General features: G+C 36.2%; 1 protein-coding gene across 5 annotated transcripts in view; it reads left to right on the forward strand.

Moving 5' to 3' along the window:
* The window catches only part of MGAT4D (MGAT4 family member D), a 54,795-nt gene that overhangs the window by 23,145 nt on the left and 11,934 nt on the right, over positions 1 to 19,716 (forward strand). For 4 of the 5 annotated variants that reach the window (XM_038178929.2, XM_027456723.3, XM_072036767.1 and 1 more), the window contains 6 exons: positions 6,174 to 6,335; positions 9,738 to 9,872; positions 11,071 to 11,204; positions 13,387 to 13,433; positions 15,447 to 15,560; positions 16,914 to 16,989. In XM_038178929.2, the coding sequence (XP_038034857.1) occupies positions 6,188 to 6,335; positions 9,738 to 9,872; positions 11,071 to 11,204; positions 13,387 to 13,433; positions 15,447 to 15,560; positions 16,914 to 16,989 (654 nt within the window). In that variant the 5' untranslated portion in view covers positions 6,174 to 6,187. Of the gene's footprint in view, positions 1 to 2,034; positions 2,251 to 6,173; positions 6,336 to 9,737; positions 9,873 to 11,070; positions 11,205 to 13,386; positions 13,434 to 15,446; positions 15,561 to 16,913; positions 16,990 to 19,716 lie in introns of those variants that run through there. The other variant, XM_038178928.2, reaches the window with a different exon arrangement.

The raw sequence follows: 19,716 nt of genomic DNA on the forward strand, positions 1-19,716 counted from the left end.
TAAAGTTTGTCTGGAAGTTAGGAGACAGCAACGCTAAAATATGATGTCACATGTAAGCATGTTAATATAAATGTCTAAGCATCTTAATATGTATGGTTTGAGACAAACACTGTGAAACCTGTGTTTCTCTATTTATCTCTTTAAAGTTGGGGAAAGAAAAAGGGAACTGTTCATGCTTAATCACACTCACAGAAGTATACTTAAGGTTTATCAAATTGTTTAATATAGTAAATGTTTCATTATTTCACAAGGCTTAACATATCAGCAAGAAGGGGTGCAAAGGGTTACAAAGAAGTTTCTAATGAATGCCAGTTGTTTGCAGTTGAAATAATGTAATGTACGTGCCAGTACAAACAGCAGGCTACATGTTTCTTCCCTTTATTTCCACTAACCTTCTGTACGTGGTGTGACATTGCTGCTGCTGGCCAGCCCCTGCTGTGCACCCAAGTGGAGCTCCCTGTGTGATCGTCATTTGTGACGGAGCTCTTTGTGGGTTTCCTATCCAGACCCAACTGGCACGCTGTGGCCTAAAGCTTCAATTAAGTAGTGGCAAATTGATGGGCTGATAAGGAGTCTTGAATTACACCGATCTCATTTCAGCCAATACAGCTTGTTCAGTTTTATGAACAAGCAGAAAAGAGTTTTCCTGTATTCTCTAGGCCTGTTAGGCAGTTTCCAGCCACCAAGCCCGGGCACCCAGTTGTCCAGATCAGGGGCTTGAATGATGGTCTACTTCATCCCTCCTGTCTTTGTGCATCCGTTTCCTTCCAGTGGAACCAAAAGCATACAGAAGTTAATACACAGCCTGGTATTGCCCCAGCACACAGTTGGGATGTGACCAAAATGCACAGTAGGCATTATTTGGTTTCTTTACGTGGTTCTCCATTTCAGTCTTTAAAAAGCAAACAAAACAAAACAACAAAAAAAAAAAACTACAACAACTTCAGATGGAACTTGAGACTGAGTATTCACTGGTCCCAAATTTTATACCAAAATTTGTATCCAACACTTACAAAAGTTGTATGGCTTTACTGGCTTCTAAATGTGTCATTTACTAAACTAAGAGACTGCTGCTTTTTGCAGTTAATTTAGGTGGAATAGTGGCTGCCTTGTCTTCAGAAGTAGAGGAATTGAGTTATAAATTCTAAAAAGATTCAGGTAAAAACTGAAACTAGTTAATGTTGTTTTTTTTTTTTTGTTGAGGAAGGAATAAGGAAAATTTCTGACCACTCTTTGTTTGCTGCACAGTGTATTATCAGGACCTCTACTTAAACAAGTGTAAACATGACCTTCATGCTTTCCTAACGTTGTACACTCAGTCTTGAGAAACACTTTTATCCAGAAATAATTTAGTTAGTAGATAGGCATTTAATTAAACGTGTGTATAAATGTGTGATTGTTGCTACATCAGGCAGAACAGTAAAAATATATAAAATGCTAACCACAAAGAAGCAATAACCATTTAATTGTCTGAAGTGAATGAGTACTTCTTATTTATCTGATAAAGACCATATTCAAATCAGAATTTTCCACTGCTAATAAGAACCTTTATTGTGTCCATAACATTGCTATGATAAAACCAAAGGATACTAATTATGGGCAAACACCAAAGTATAGCTATTCAATTCATACATTTCTCCACTTATTTTAATAATGCTTTCTACATAGAAATGTTTTGGATGAATGTTTTAAAATCCCTGTTCACTAGGTTCTCATACAGGAAAAGACATAGCTATAGAAAAAGGACTGTTTGCCAGTGTTTTAGAAAATATTATCAGAACTCTAGTTGTTTTTTCTCTAAAATAAGTTTGTTTCCATCTCTATTTTCAGTTAGATACAGAGTGTAAATGGGGTTAGTAAAATTGATTCTGTGCTAAAACCAGTAGCGACTCTTTGCTCTTTATGGAATTTCATGTATATTTAATATTCAGTTATTGACTTTGATCTGTTTTAACTTCATGAAGTTTCTGTTTGTTTTGTCTTGTTTGTTCATTTTAGTATTGGAAAGTGATTCTGATTCGATTCTCTTCCTAGTTGCTGTGTGGAGGAACCCTAGCTTCCCACCAAAAACTGCTGGCACAGTCTTTATTGGATGTCACTGTGTTAATAAAACGTTGCCCTGCTGGCCTCCGCTCTCCTGAAGCTCTTGATGTGGAGACTGTCAAAGACAAGTAGACTGACTGGGAGAGCATACTGCTGCCTGGTTACTTGGCCTAGCTAGACGCCTGTAGAGCAAGCTGTAAAAACACGGTGAGAGAACCCTCACTGCATGTTAAGCCCCATAGTTTGGCCTGCCAAGCTTGCATGTTTGACGCTGCTGCATCATAGTGGGGCAAAGGTTTCAACCAGCCAGCTGAGGCATGTGCCTTAATTTTTCTCCTCCTTCTACTTCTGGACTCCACCATACACTGTAGCCATAGCCTCTGTAGCCCACTTGCTATCAGGGGGCAGACAAAACATGAACACTGACTGACTTCAGAGGCTCCTGAAAGTTTAAGATATGCATTAGGACCTGCTGTGTCCTCTAGTTAAGGCTCAGCAATTGAGGCTACCCCAGTTTTGGCTCAGACCATTCTTAAGGGATAAATGTACCTAGTGCAGGTGACGCTGCTTCTGGCTTCATGGTAGTTTCTCTTGGTTATCTCTAGCCTTCTGTTAGGGACAAGTCACTGTGCTGTAATGCTATAAACAATGTATTTAACAGTCATACACAATTTCAGGGAGGTGTCCTTATCGAGGAGGGTGCTTAAATACCCTTAGACTTTAGCACATTGTTGAATCAAAGTGTTTGCGTAAGAACGGGCTGTTCGGAACTAAGACAGACGCATTGTTTGGGGGATTTTTTTCTCCTCATTCTGAAAGAACAACACTCAGCTTGTTATATGTCTTACGAGATTTAGAAGTCTTGTTATTCTATTCTATTTTAGATCGGTTACAGGAAGACAATAAACCTCCACAGTTATTAACGCAACGCATGCCTCAGTGGTTTAATATGCTTCATTAACCCGAGCAGTGGTTCCAAGTGCAGTGTACAAGATCTTTTGCAGTTGCTTTATATAGTTTTCTTTAAAGAGGGCATTAACCAAAATTCAATTTCCAGAAGGAAGTGTCCATAGGTATGGTAGAGAATGTAGCTTGTCATCAAGAAATAGGAGCAAGGGTAACTGCTAGACTATGGGGAGGAAAGTTCTTCTACCCTTTCTGTCATCCCCAGTTTTCCTTTTTTTTCCCCCTCCTTGAATATTAGAAGGGGGTTTTGATGATTGTTCCAGAGCTCCTTACATATTCCTGGAAATCTACTGTTAATAAGACTGGAAGCATTTATGATAATAGGAAGTATGTGTGTGTGGAGCTAAGAGAAATAATTGTCTGAATTTCAGAATCAGTATTTGTTTTAGAGATTAGTATTGTTTCTAAACAACTTCAGTTTCCAGTGCAGAAAGTTATATTTATGTATATATGAGGAGATAAGATTACAGTTAAAACCGCTTCAAGTATTACTATTTTAGAACTACAGAACCCAAAAATGTATATGACGGTGTGGTGAAGGGTCAGAAGAAATGTAGCAGAGCTAAAGATTCATTGCAAAAGCTTTAAATGCTGCCTCTGATTCTGGCTGTTTTTCACCCCTGCTTTTAGCTAGTATAACCCCATTGACATTTCCTGGTAGGATTTTCTTAGCCCATCGCAGTGATTAATCCTCAGCTCTCCAAGGGGAAATAAAGCCTTTATCTTCAGTTATTTTTTGTAGTTTTGCCATGGGTCTTCATCTGTCTCTTTCTCCTGACAGTCCCAGTTGCAGAAAAAAGTCTTCCGAGAGGTGTTGCTAAGTAAAGCTATCACTGAGGACAGACAGAGTGCTTTGTGATACATCTGAGGCTCCTTCCTCCTGGCTCTCCCAGCTTTGCTAGAGTTATATTTGTGGAAATGCTCCGTCTGGTTCTTTCTAAGCAAGCTATTGGAAGACATTGTTTTGGTTCTGTGTACATCTGTAGAAACTTAAGGAACAACACTTTCCACACACATACTAAAATCCATCTAAGCTTAATGACCATTTAAATATTTAGGGTATTGAGCTGTGTAAATGCTTCTAATTTTATCGTCTTAGTTTGATAAAATTATGTCAGTAATAAATACTGATTATGGCAGTTTCTTCTTATAAAGCAAAATACAAAAAGTTTAGTACTGCGTTCCAAACATACATTTTATTTTTTGCCAAAGGTTAAAATTACAATTACTGTATCTTTAATTTACATACTGATATTAATGTTGACTTTTTAACTGAGACCACTAATAAAAATAATAATAACAGTAACGCAGATCATGTTTACTATTAAAATACTTTTCCCTAACTGCTTCCTTCCTATATCTTTTCAGATTTTATCTTCTAATTTATTGATTGACTATTTGAGTTAATGCAAATGGAATTACTATTTAGCTAAAAATCAAAATCATTTCTGATTGAAAGGCCTCTGCAAACACTCACCAATTTGTATTACGTGCACATTTTGCCCTTAGTCTCTTCAGCAGGCTAGACTCCCTGGGAACTCACTCTGCTTGGAGACAAGAGTAGGTCCTAGAAAGACACTCCTGCCAAGGTTCGGACTCAGCACAGTCCATGAATAGAATGGAAGTGTCTGTATAAAAACATTTAACTTAAAACTACTACCAACAAAGAACCAGCTTTAATTATAAAACATTGTAAAGTGGAGATCCTATTCTTCACTGTTTGTTTTTTTTTTTCAAAGCACTTTTTTTTTTTTTCTCTGTTAAAACTCTCACAAAATCCTTAATTTGCCTGAAATTTTAGTGCTTTTTCTGATGCGTATCAGTAGCAAAAGTTATTTTTAAATAGTTGACCTTGTGAAGTTGTTTCTGGCAGCAGAGAATCTTTTCATATTAAGTTGCATGTCATTATATTGTCAAACAGTAAAATAACTTTTTGGTTATTACCGTGACATTTGATTTGCATGCGAGCATCCCTGCAGAAATAACATAGCTTTGAACAGCAACGTTGTGAAATTTCACCTATTCTTTTGATACTATTTTTTCATGGGGTTCAGTTCCTCAGCTGAGTACACAAGCGTGTTTTTTTCCAGGTGGACCTACACTAACCCAAGTTTGAAAATTTGGTTTACCTAGCCTGTCAGTTGTAAGGAAGCAATATCTATTTTATTTTTGTTTGCTAAAGACAGTAACTGCTTTCTTTCTCTCCCAATGTTAACCATGCCATCTAATGCCCTCTACTTTCTTTGCTTTCTAAGTGAGTAGTATTATTGAAATGTTTCCTTACATTAATTTTAACAAGTCTTACAATCTTTGTTTACATTGAGATGAGGCAGCAAAGGGTTATGGGTCTTGTACGTCATCTGTGACAACTGAGAAGTCCTGTGTATGCAATTAACAGTACTTGCTTCTTATGAATGTGGATCCTGCCTAAACATAACCTTGACATCATCTGAAATGATGGAGAACAGCAAAGGCATCTATTAACTATTACAGAGAGTAAAGTGTTTCTACTATCAGTATGATTTGAGGGTATTTAGTTAGAGGCGGGCTATAAATTATGAAGACATCTTTCAATCCAGAGCACAATTTCAGTTGTTATCTAGAGAATTAAATATATCAATATCATTATATATAGCTCATATAGTATATATCGATATATATATAGTTCAAATAACCATCTCTACTAATAGTTTGTATACTCCAGACACTTTTAAATCATAAGTGAAGACTGAATACCTTAATATATTTTTTTTTCAATCTTACTAATGTTTTATACAAAGTAAGACACTACATAATGACACTCTTAAGTGTGACAAGGGGTCATCTGCATTAGATACTTACCAAAAATGTTGGGTTTACTGGATAGTGCCTTTGCTTGAAACTCATAGTCTGGCATTTATTATTTTTCCTTGTTACAAATGTCATACTCTAGTTCTTGGCTTCAATTCCAAACCTTTACCCAGCAGTGGTGCCTAAACTCCCTAATTCTGAATGCTCTTCCAGGCTTCTTCGTTCTGTGAGTAAAAAATTGAGTGATTTCATACAGTCTTACAGTCTTGGTCATACATTCTTTTGGACTATCTCCTATTCTTCAACTTTCACTTTATACCATCATGTATATTGTATGCTCACTTCTCTGAAAAGAAGTTATGTTCTCATTGCAGACAATGACCTCGCCATGTATCGAAGCCAGTTTCTGGAACTCCGGCAAAGACTGCTGTATGCTGAAAAAGAAAATAATAAAAGATCCCATGAACTGAGCAGTGCCCTGGATGAAATTAAACGTATAGTTGCAAAAAGAATGAACTCGACAACAAATCATACAGGTTTGTATGCATGAAAATCTACTGTGTTAAAATTTCTGGTTTTGTGTGCTCATGTTTCTTTATCATTGGTGTGAGGAGAAAAAGTAATGCTTTGTTGATAGCAATATTAGGTAAAAGTTTCTATGGAATGAAACCAAAAAGGTGGTAAAAGAACCTGTAACCCATCTTTAAATAGTATCAGTTGATAATTTAAAAATAAGGGGAAAAAATAAAAGGAACTGACTGCAGTGGTGTCATAGGGGTAAGCACAAGTCAAACATGTAATATTGTTAGTTAATCTAGCTTTTTACAGTGTTTGAACTCTGTTACTGACAACTACAGAACACTGAATAAGCTATTTTTTCTAGCTTTTACTATGCCACCACATGCTGATAATATTAAGACCTAATCTGGAAGGCAGGTACACCTCCTCGTGTGTTCCTCAATCCTGGTTCCCTCCTCTCCCGGTGAGGGATGTTTTTGCCACGAGTACTTTGCCATCCTCTCTTGTGCTGGATTTCCTTCTGGTAAACCCAAGGCACAGCGTTGTGCATGGCGGATGCACAGTCTCATTCCCGCTGGCAGACTGCATGCAGCTGCATGCTTGCCTGAACCCAGGGGCTGAGAAGTCCTGTGAGGTCCTGCTGGCTAGGTATAGCCTAGGAATCTTCCTTCCAGAAATTATGTTTATCTTGCAAGTAGTTATTAACAGGAAAATGTAAATGAATGACTTTTTTTCCTTTTCCTTTTTTTATATATTTATTTATTTTTCATTAAAATGAACAAGGAAGGCTACTGCTTATAAGTGAAGCCTGTTTAAGAGAAGAAACACAAACCTTTGAAGGGGAATTTCTGTGCCTTTTTCGTGTGTGAGAGGAACACCAAAATGCGATCAAATTCACTGTAGTGATCTGGCTTCTTCCCATCATTTAATTAAAAGTTCGCATTTATTTGAAAAACATATTATATCTTTGCCTTACGGGCTATTGTACATTTTTACCTATCTGTACCCTGGTAGTTGCATACAACAGATCAGCCAATGCAATTCTGTTCCCTAAAAGAAATGATGTTGTAGTGCAGGATCTGCTTTCCTCCCTGTTCAGACTGCAAGACCTACTTCCCTGGGGAGAGGAGGAAACCCAGAAGGGGGTGTCTCTGCCCTGAAAGCATTCCACAGCACACTCAGACTTAAAAAAAGAGTCTGGATGCTACTGAAAACTGCTACTTTAAAAACCTTGTTTGCATTCAGTACAGCAGGGTGGTATCTGATTAGAATAGAGAATTAACCAGGACTGTTGGAGAGGGAAAAAAAAACAACAAGGTGCATTCTGGTTTGGGGTAGTTAGCTTTTCTTTTTTTTTTTTTAATCCTGGTCTTCCCTGCCTCTCTTTGTTTATTCAGTATTCAGTGGGACTGTTCAGATACGTACAAGCAAATGTTTAACTGTGGGGTAGGCCTTCTAAGTGTTAGACTGGAGAGTGCGTTGTCAGCCACCAGTAGTGTCGCATGCTGTAGACGAAGAGTTATTGCCTAATGTACAATAGCAGCAGAGGAAGGAGAATGCAAGTCTTTCCTCTCTGCTTTTTACCCTTACTGAAAACAGCTGAATGTGAGGAAATGTTTAAGTTTTTGCTTCATAGGGTTCAAAGCAGAAATTTGTTAAAATCGCTTAATGTTTTTTCTTTTTATTTAATTTATTTTGTATACTTCTATTGTATGCGTTAAAGGCAAAGTCCTCCACAATAAAGCCCAGCCCTTGATAGATACTACTTTCTAATAAGAATTGAAGTCCCTAGAAAGTTGCAAAGGTGTTTAAATGGGGGGAAAAATGCCTCTGTGCAGCAAAATTCGAGTACATTTAATGACAAACCACCCTGAAAGGCTGTTAACACAATTTTGTTGGCTGAAACTAATTGAGGTGTTGTTCTGATACCATGTAGTGCGCCAGCCTCTTTGCACAACTGATAGTATCTGGAGGAGGCAACCACTGAAGTAGGAATGACTCCCTAGATAAATTCATAGGAGCTGTATTTTCTTTCAGTTTTTCTGTATTTTCATGCATGTTGTAGGTAGCTAGTAAAGTCAGTAGCAGAGAATGACTGCCAGAATCCTAGTGTGGGAGCCATATGTCATGAAAGAGAGATTTCAGCCTTAAGGCAACTGGTAGAATAAAGCCTGGAGTGACCTTCGGTTCTGTTTCCAGGAAGTTTACTTAAAGATAAGAAAGGCCATTTTTTATTCTTCCTACAATGAAATGTAGTCTTCATTTTAATCCATTCAATTATTTTTTTTTAATTGACTTGTGCACATCTTTTCTGATTCTATGGGTATCTTACATTATGTTTTTTGCTTTTTGAAATTGAATATATAATTTTATAATTGAATTTTTATTGATTAAAGAATCAAGTTGTTCAAGCTTTCAGTAAATTTATTTTAAAGAATTTTCACTACTACTGGAACACTGGGAATGTGTATATCAAGGAAGAGAAACTAGTAAATGATTGGTGTCTGGTTTTCATATGGCTTTTTAAAAAATAGATATATTACTTTTATAAGGTCACACTTCAGTTATTTCAGCATGAATAAACTAATTATTTTCACCTTCAGTTTACTCTAGTGAAGCAAAATAAATATTCCTTATTTTTCTCCAAGCTAAACAGTCTTTTGTTTCCCACGTTGTTTTTTTGTTTTTGTTTTTGTTTTGATTTTTTTTTTTTTTTTAAAGGCCTGAATCTTGTTGTCTCTTTTACCATAGGACTTTTTATAACCTGGGAACTTCTGATTGAACTCTGAAAACCACTGTGCATTAAATTCTGTGGAAAGCACTTAACTTTCTTAAACAATTAAGAAAGTTATTAATTAGAATATATATTTGTTTAAAATTTCTGTAAACAACTTGTGCAAAAATTGGATTTATTTTTTTTATTTCCCCACTGCTTTTAAAATAACTGTTCACTTGATTTTAAGATGGCCCAGTTCTGCAACTGTTTAGGCACAGAGAAATGCAGGCGGAGCTCCCAGGACATTCTGGCATGGAGCTTTGCATGATCTCCTGTGTGGTGGGTTCGTACTGTGCCATCCTCAGTTTATCTTCCACAGGAGGGGCTCAGGCTGACTGCAGCACATACGTGCTGCAGCATTACTGTAAACTCTCCTGTGAGATCTTGTCAGGCCCATTTCTGAGACAGACAGGAGAAACTAGGACAGTGGCATTAGACTGAAACAAGACTTGACCACCAGGCAGGGTAATTATTAATCGTTATGAACTATGTGGCATATAGTCATTTTTGATGAATGGTTCTGATTGAATAACCTTGTCTGTGGTAATCTGCTAATATTGAATTGAGGAAAACAGCTATAGTAATAGCTAGTTAAAATAGGTAAAGTAATGGCTAACAGCCTCTTATTTTATGTTTCTTTAAGATGATGAGAAAGTATTAAACCTCACCAGAAAACTTCCTCTGCACCTTACAAACATGTACTACTACCTACCTCATCTTCGAGAATATGAAGATGCCATTTTTCCAAATGTTATTGTTGGGCAGCAGAGAACTGGAGGTAGGAAATAAAATTCAATTTATATTTAATGCATGTTTTTATATTGTATTAAGTTCTAGCATATTCAAAGTTGGGTTGGGAGGGTCCAGATGCACAGGTAAGCAAGCAAAAAAAAAAAAAAGTTGGAAGAAAAGTAATAAGTACTGAAAGAACACACCATGTTTAATTTGTAATGTATTGGTAAATGAAAATCACAATAGCAAGACCACGCTTTAGAAAGTACAGGTTGACCTTCAGCGTGTAAGAACAAAAAAAACCCCAGTGGTTTAGCAAGTTACGTGCTGGAAAAGAACATTGGAACTTCTGTATTTTCGAGTTGACACTGGCACTGATGATAAAGTCTGGAGCAAGTCACTAACTGCACCTATTCTTCAAAACCTTTTGCTTCCTTACCAGCCTCCTAAGCTTGTTGTGAATGGGAATAGTCTGTAAGGACTAAGTATCGCATAGGTTTTTTGAGCCATATGTGGTCACTGAATTCAGTAATGCCCTCTCCAATGAAAAAAGAATGGTCCTGCTTACCAGCTAATGATATTAACAGTAGCACTGTCTTTGCCAGAGTCAATTTAATTTCCTTTCTTCTTAATACTGATTATGCACGCATTTCTTTGTTCTTATTGACTGTGTTAAAGCCATTGGTTCCTGTCAGTTTAACTGCTCAGAAGGATTTTTGAGTTAGATTCCTTTCTGAGATACTCTGCACTCTTGTCCTGTGAGAACTTCCTCACTTCAGCAGCATTGTTTTAACTCTTAATACTCTTAAATCTCCAACTCCATACCAAGAGCTAGTATTTGTTTTGCAATACCCACTTCTGAAACTCAGTAGCAGATACATCTGTGTTTACCAGAAGTAATATCTGAGTTCCCAGATATTTACCATCTACCTAGTGTAGACTGGTGCTTGTAACACAGACACAGGTATCTGTAACCTAAATCTGCCTGAATATCTTCCAGGTAGTAAGTCAAATGCTGTCATAGTCAGAATATGGGAATATGCTGACTAATTTTTCTGTATCCTTATAGGAATATTAACTGTCACCAAGTGAACTAATTAATGAATGTTCATGGTAGCAATTATTTTCTAATGTGATAGTCCCATTCAGATGTTTCCAGTCATGTCAAATCAAAATTAAAATGGAATTAAAGTTTCCCTTTACCTGACTTAAGACGATGTGGCTTTTCTTTTCTTTCTTTGCAGTCTCACTGGTGATGGGTATTCCTACTGTGAAAAGGGAAAAACAAAGTTACCTGATGACCACACTGCATTCCTTGTTCTATGAACTTTCTGAAGAGCAAAAGAATGACTGTGTAATAATCATCTTTGTAGCAGAGGTAAGTTTTTGTAGAGAGGGAAAGCATACTAGTAGAAATACAACATGGAAATTCATGTCTTAGTATAATATTGTAGGAGATGCTGCAGTATACCAGGCCTTTGTGAGGGGTTTCTTCAGTGCTGGAGGAGACACCACTTAATGTCTTGGTCTTTGTATGTGGAGAAAACTGTGCAACTCAGATGGCTGAAGGGGGGAGGGAAAGTCATATTACGTATATAAATACAGTTGTTGCAGTCAGATTTTGATATAAAATCATATGAACTTACTATTTCTGAAAGTTGTGCTCTACTGAAAGAATGAAAAGTAAGTCCTTCACAGAAAAGTTTCATAGACTCTGAAAAAAGTAAACTTATTCTGTCTAACAAAAATATGGATTGTTTATCTGCCATTTTGAAATCATATATCTTGCAAAGTACCTTGACATATTGGAGACTCTTGTGAAAAAGAAAATCATTTTAAATCATTCAGAAATATGAATATTCCATGTTTGGAAAAGTAAACGTTTCTCAAGGTAGAATATTAGAGGTAAATTAAATTTTCCTCCATTTTTAAATTAAATTTTAAATTAAATTTGAAATTAAATTCAAAAATGTCTTGAGCGCATTGGAAAAAGCTACAGAAGAGAATTAGCTGTTCATACTTACTTGCAGGTGAAAGACTGTGCAAGTATTTAAAACTCATGTTTATTCTTTGTTATTTCTTTGTGCTTCCATAAACAGCATTAAATTTCACCAATGAATTGAATGTATACTTAATGAATATATTCTTAGTGAAAATATGAAGATATTTATTAGGAGTTAAAGCTTGCTTTTTTAGTTGAATCACTACTTAAAACAACTTTTGCAATTCTAACACTATCAAACAGACCGTAGTTCACTTTAATAAATTCGGTCATGACTTTCAGGTTTCTGTTTGGATAACATGATAATTAGGTCTGATTTTACCGTCTCTGTTTCCTCCTAAGTGTAATTTTCAGAAGATGAACTTACATTATCGTTGTTTATTTCCTAGTGAAGAGTCCTGGCACTGTGAGCTTTGCCTACCTGCCATTTGGATAAACCTTCTATTACAGTCCTTTAGAGAGTTCTTTGACTGGAGGTTAACTTCTGAATTTGTACAGTTTCCCACTGTGGACAGTTATAAACTGCACTTTTAACAAACAGCCTAAGTTTTATTAGCAGTCCAATTCAGCCAATTCAGGATTAAAATGCTGCTGTAAGAATGTCTCTGCCCTTTCTATCATCCTCAAAATCACGTTCATGCAGCCTTCATTTTTCAGCCAGGCAGTAAAATTAGAACAGGATGATTGTGCTGATATGGGAAGTGATAAGAACACATAGTTATGGGAAAAGTGCAGGCGTGTTCATTGATCATGATAGGACACCTTTCTTTCTCCCGCAAAGCTTTAGAAGATTAAGGTAATTGTTTACATTATGAGTTAAGTCAGAGTAATTTATTGTCTGGAAGTGATTAACAAAGTTTCTGGTATTTTTTCTTGCCACAGTTCTTTACGTGTCACATCACTTTTATACATATATATAAATATATTACAATTTTATTGTATAATTGGTAATGATTACTTGTGTGTTTAAAAAAAAAATAAAAATAAATCTTAATTTCCAAGACAGGTATTATATTGCTCTGGAAATCACACATCCATTAAACTCATAATTGCTTAATGTTGTTAACAGAAGTGTTTTCCACATTAAAATCATTAAATTTATGAAACATGAGCAATGAGTATGTCCTCCCAGACTAGGAGTCCTAGGTTTGTTACCTTAGGAAGAAACTCTCTGTAAATGTTTTAGGTATTGTTAGCTTTCGAAAATTTCGCTTAGGTGGCTTTTGTCTACAGTCACAGGCCTCTTTTGTGACTTTTTGGATGATTAACCCAAAACAGTTCATTTTAGTTACAATTATACAACTGTGCTTTTCTGGCATAAGTGAAAGCTGTAGAATAGTTTATGCAGAAAATGGCTTGGCCACCTGCAGAGGTAATAAAAAAGCAAAATGCCATACTGTCCTGTAATAGAAATGCTACTGTAACATATTGCTCTTGCCTGGAATGAAATGAATTAGAAAATAAAAATGAAGTATTTGCATGTAAATATTTCCTACAAAATGTTGCTTAATGCTTAATACAGACATGGGTGACTTGAAAACTCGCTTCTTTTCTTTAGGTCAATGAAGAATACGTTAACAGTGTTGCAGAAAGTGTTAAAAGCAGGTAAGTCCTATACAGTGTAACTTTCAAAAGCTAATAAACACCTTTTGAGCTTTTATGGAAAGAATTAGAGCATTTCAGCAATAAATTACAACTCCACCACACTGAAATGGAAATGCTAAGAAATGAGGCAGAGGTGCTCTCTTAGTATGTGTGAACACAAGGATTCAGAACTCAACTATATATATAAGTTTATTTTCCTTTTTCTTTTCATAAATATGCTTTAGCTAATCAGAGGAGGTTTCAGCTTAAGCATCTGATAAATATTTTCTTGAACCTAAGTCTTTTCCCTGTGAAATTAATGATGCAATGTAAAGCACCTGGGGCTACATCCGTGTATTAGGTCTCTTCTGACTTCACAGCCCTACAATGTATTCTGATGTTTATCATGTTTTCCGTGTGTTCTTTTTTTCCTTGTTTGCCTCTTTTTCATGAAGGAAGCAGACTTTGGGCAGATTATAATGAATGTGTAACACTATTAAATGATGGGTAACACAAGATGGATATTCTTTGCCATGCAAAATTAATGTCAGTTATCAAATGAAGGTTTGGATCCCGATGCAGTTTTGCTTGCTCTTACCATTCTTTCACATAGATATTTACAACATGTGAAAACCCTTAAAGTACTTTGAGAAGAACACTACTAAATTAAAGTGCTGAGGTAAAAGAATACATTTGTTGGTGGATTCATTTGATCTTATGAAAGCTGCTTTCTAAGAAATGGCACAGTGTAGCTAACAGTCACAAAACAGATAAGGCTAAGGCCCTGAAGCACAGTTGAGTGATAGAAAGCAAGATAATATCTGCATTGTGTTGCAGCGCTCACGTTGCTAGTTTCTGTGGTGCTCAAGCTGCTTTGTGAGTTAGTTACTCTGACAGAGCCCCAAGTTGGCCAGCATTTGAAGTTAAACAGCCTTTTCCCCTCTGTCCTTTAAAATGACTGCATCAGTGCTCTCAATCTAACAGTGCTTTCTTAGAATACTAACAAGAAAGCAAACAGTTGAACAAGCTCCCCAGAGGGGTTGCCTTTTTCCTTCATTTTGGGGGTTTTGCTCCTCCTGCTCCACCCAGGTTTCCCAGACTGCATTGACTGTATAGTTTTCTCCCCAAGCTGAGCCTACTGGCTAAGTAGTATCATTAGCTTCCTCCCTCCAGACTGTTTAGCTCAGCTAGGAGTACTGCAATTTGGACAAGATCAAGATGCAGTCCTCCTCAGTACTGTTTAGGACCACAAAGTAAGATATGTACAACAACTTCAGCACTTGCATCATTTTATGCTGTCCTTGTGGTTATTAAAAATAGTTTTGCAAAGTGTTGTTTAACACTTTGTCAGTGTTATATGGTAAGATTGAGACTGCTTTTCATAAACATGCTTGTACTGTAATGCACTTATTTTTTAATGTTAGCCTTTTTTAATTAATTACAGAGAATGGGGTACTCAGTTCTGAGAACTCCTTATTTCAGTGATCCTATAACAATTAAAAACTATTTGGTTTTTATCATATTATAAAGGTAAGGTATACTTGATTTCCAGGTCTGGCTCCCCAAATTACGTGTTTTTTCAATTACTTATAAAATGGAAAATGTACGATTTGGAGCTGAGACACAGACTCCATATACCAATCCCCCTTGTTCCAAAACAGCATCATTTTGGCTGGAAGGTAGAATTAGAGTTAGAGAAAGAGGAAAGAACATGGTGGCTCTCACGCAGTTGCGTATAATTCTAGATAGTGGGTTTGCTTTCATGAATTACTGCTGTACTTTGGCAGAATTTCTGATTCACTTCTCTAGTTTTTCTGTGACTTGTATGAGTCACTGTCTTGCCTGTTCTGATGCTTGTCAGGGATCCCTTCTTGGTTCCAAATGTCCCTAATTGGCAATACATGTGAAAATGTTATTTTCTAGTTGTAAATTCTGCTTCTGGAAGAACAGACCTAATTTTTGGGAGCTGCTGTCTGTGGTTGCAGTCAAACATCTTTTTTGAGGAATGGGGTCTCACTAAACTTTTCTTCACAGTTTCCCCAAAGAAATCCAGTCTGGTGTCCTAGAGATCATTTCTCCTCCTGCTTCTTATTATCCAGATTTTTCCAATCTGAGGAAAACATTAGGAGATTCGGAGGACAGAGTAAGGTAAGATGGCTGCATAAAACCTAAGAATTCTTTTCTAATAGTATAAAAATGGAGAATGCTGTGGAAGTTAATGTTGTTTGAGGTGATAATGATCTTTGCATTTCAGAGCTAATGGACTTCAAGTGCACTCTTATTTATTTATTTATTTATAACTATTATGCAAGGAGCTCTTGAGAAAGGTGCTGCACATCAGCTTCAAGTTGTCTCTGGGCATCTCACAGGTTTTAAAGAAGATGGATAATGTGTAGAGATGATAGACTAGATGATCTGGTGAGAAAGGAAAAATAGGAAACTATTTTACCGAACAGATAAGGGAGAAGCTTTAAGAACACACAAAGGAAGCCCTATGTGTCTCCTTAACTAACTCGTCAACTAATGTGGGTTTAATGACCTAACTCGTGGTGATTATGGACATGTCATAGTACTGTAGATGGTATATCCTAACTTCTGGTGATTTCATCCAAATTCACAAAGACAGGTTATACCTTAACAGAGTTGATTATTGGAGGAAAATAAATTTATTGGAGGAAAAAAAAAATATTTTGACCAACAATAACTGTAATTTATCAGAAGAAAAAATGTCTCTGGGAGCTACACAAACAGTGCCATCAAGGAAGCTGAAGTGAAATCAGCAAGTGTATTTATGCACGTATAATTTATAGATAAGCCCTGTACCTTCTAGAGCATAAACATGCATACATACTGTATACTTAAGGTATGATTTGATTTTAATCAGATACATTGTGAATACAATCTTACGTTAATTGTTTTATATAACATTAAAACAAATTAAAAATAATTGTTTTATGTATAAATAACTATCTCAAGTCTTTAGCATTGAGTATTAAATGTCACCTTCATCCTTTGGTAAAATGAGATTTGTACTTCATAGAGAAAAATCTGTGCTTACATTTAAATGAAAAAATGAAGTGTATCAACTAGTTTCTGTGTTGTTGATCGGTAAAAACATTCAGCTTTATAATGTTGTGAATCACCTTTAAATAATCATTGTGTATTAGTTTCTACTGTTCATAATATAGTGAGTAGACTCTTAATAATTTGACATGAATATGCTTATTAAACATTTTATTTCAGTAGAGTTGATACAGATTGGAATGTCTTGCTTAGTTAACATTAACTTTTATGGGAAAGTCAAATTATTTACTAATGTTTACACTGATTACAGAGGAAATTTTAGATCAAAAATACCACTTGAGTACCTCTTCATTTTTTTCTCTTAACAAGGAGTTAGAATACTCAACCTTATGATTTTACTATTCTAATGTTTTTATTATACAAATAACTCTTGGAATCCACCAAAGAAGATTTTCAGAATTTGCTGCTTATATTTAGGTGGAGAACGAAACAGAATTTGGATTATAGCTTTTTAATGCTATATGCCCAACCTAAGGGAACATTTTATTTACAGGTATGTTCACATTATCATTAACTTGCTGCAATACATCTGTACTGCTTATTAGCTTTGGCAATTTTAATTTGTTCCTAAGGCCTCAAAAGAAAAAAAAATACCATTTTCCATGTATTTTGCCTGTACTCTTTACAAGCACCCATACTATTTCTGTGTTTATATACATCTTGCAGCTAGGTATTTGAATAAATCTATCCACGTTCCTTCCTGACATTTGTGATGCCAAAGGTAATTGAAGCATTAAACCCTTATTTCTTTAGGTTAAGCGAGTCAGAGGTCAACGTGTTTTCACTTGGTGCATAAAGACAGGATAGTGATGGTAGGTCCATGCTATAGCCCGGATCGTCATGAAGCAAAATACCATAAAGAACTTTTCCAGATAGGGAAATGTACCAGTATAGTGACACTGGAGTCAAGGATATACTGCAAATTGGTACAGATCCTAAATTCTCCAGATGATTTAAGATTTTAAGAAGATCCCCAAGCATTCAGGGTTAGATTTAGCCATCGTTCTAGATTTGTTATAATTTGCACTCCATAATGATGAAGTTTCAGAACACTATTGTGACTTGGGCAGCTTTGTAGAACCCATGTGATAAAAGGAACAGTGGCAATTCTGGGAAGTGAGTTTTCAACTCATTTTCAAGAAAATCAGGTAAAGAAATTTCTGGTTTGGTTTCAGTATAATTTAAACCAGAAGGGACCTGGTGCAGAAATCTGACAATGTTAAGTTTTTTTTTTTCTCCTGAACTGAGATGAAATTTGAATCAGAATATGGAATTTTTCTTTCATCAGAATTTTCAAAAATTATCATGATTGTTTAATAATAGAACAGATCCGTACCATTTCTCATAGCTCATGAATGTCAGCAGTTTTTAAAAAGCTCAGAACAGCATTTTGCTTAGTGCTTAATTTTTTCCTGAGTCTTCTGCAGCTCAAACAGTCCTCAGGCTCTGTATCACATAGGTACTTCACAAGATTCCCAGAAGCAGAAGAGGAAACCGCAAGAGCAGGAATCTTGTACAATTCTTTTCAGAAGTTAGCAAAAGCACATTTGGGCTGGGCTACTCGAGAGTCTGTGGTCCACTTTCAAATTAGGTACAGGTACTAAGAAGACAAAGAGACAAAAAACAAAGAGAGATGTTGTCTGCTAAACACATGAGAGTTACTAGAAGATAAGGTATTTTCCTGGGATTTTTGTATATTTAAGAACCCTACCCAGGTTTAGTAAGTGCGCCTAGCATATTAATGCCTAGGCAACATGGTGAAGACAAATGTTAAGCCTGCTGGCAGACACATATTATCTCTTTCTGTTACCGATGTTGTAGAATTATGAAGTTTCTAAGCATTCATATTTGCCTGGAAATGACCCCTGTATTCTCAAATTCCTTTAAAAAAAAATAATAAATAAAAATGAATGCGTGTTTTCTTACCTGGGACATCATATAAGGACTGAAGTATGTCATTTGGAGTAAAGCCTGGGTTGTAATGGTTTGGCGATAGTTATTGCTGCATCTCTTCACCTTTATTGTCATTTTTTGTGTCTCTCTCTAGTGGTTTTAAGGCCTGAGCAAAAGCTCAATTAAGTCATTAGGACTCTTTTTATTGATATGTTTTTCCCAGTAGACTGTAAGTTAAGCCTTCTATTTAGTAGAACTCTAGAAGGAATAACTTTCATGAAAGTGCATTTTTATCTGAAAAATTCTTTATATACGACGAAAAATAAAAAGGATTTTAATGGAATGAGCTAGTAGAGGTTTGTTGTCTGTGGAAAATGAGAGAATAAGATTTTTCATTCACAGATTTGTCGAACACTGATTCAAAACAGAAAAATACACTAGTATAGTTTAGAAAGGAAGATGTGTTCCTGTCTGATGCCTGCACTTCCACTGTGTGCTACCACTTTTTTGTCACTTCTTTATTCTGCCTTCTCTATGGAGATAGTACACACACCAAAAAAAAAAAAAAGAGAGAGAGAAAAAGAAAGACATTAGTTGTCTGTCTTTTAGGAAACTGACACGGCTTGCTATTGTGTATGTATCTTTTTTTCATGAAAAAGCACTGATGAGTAAAGGGAAATTAGCTGTGGCCACATGTTCTGCTGGTCTTTAGAAGGCAATGGGGCTAATGGACTAGACAGTTCTTATCATAAATTTCCTGAGCAAGCTGTGCACAGCCACTGCATAACTTCCTTTAGCAGATAAGAGCATATAAAGAACAAGTGGCTGTAAGCTGAAACCAGAAAAATTCCAAGTGGGTACAGTGTATTGAATGTTAATGGTAGCTGCACACAGTGTAACTTACTGAAAAATACCCGATACTGAAATCCCCAAGCGATGGCAAATGTTCTTCAAGAAGATATGCTTTAGCTGAATGCAAATCATGAGGCTCAGCACAGGGCTCATTAAATTACTTTGCATGGCCTTGTTGCATTTGTCTGCTCCAGAAGAGACCATTTCAGACTTCTTAGTCAAAACTACGTGCAGTTCAGAGCCACGCTCGCAGCCGTCAGAACCTATATGTTTGTCATCCCTGGAACCTTTGTATGCTTTCTTTTAGTGTTTCTTTGTACAGTAGTTTCACCAAATGTTTAAGATACTGCGCGCTCTACTTTTCCTCCTTCTTTGGGTGTCCCCTCAACTTCTCTGAGGGTTCTCTGAATCTCTTCCTGATTCTTTACCTTCTCCCTTTACATGTAGCCCCTGGATAATCCTCTTAGCTCATATA

Source organism: Anas platyrhynchos, chromosome 4 (assembly GCF_047663525.1).
Source record: "Anas platyrhynchos isolate ZD024472 breed Pekin duck chromosome 4, IASCAAS_PekinDuck_T2T, whole genome shotgun sequence".
NCBI lineage: Eukaryota > Metazoa > Chordata > Aves > Anseriformes > Anatidae > Anas > Anas platyrhynchos.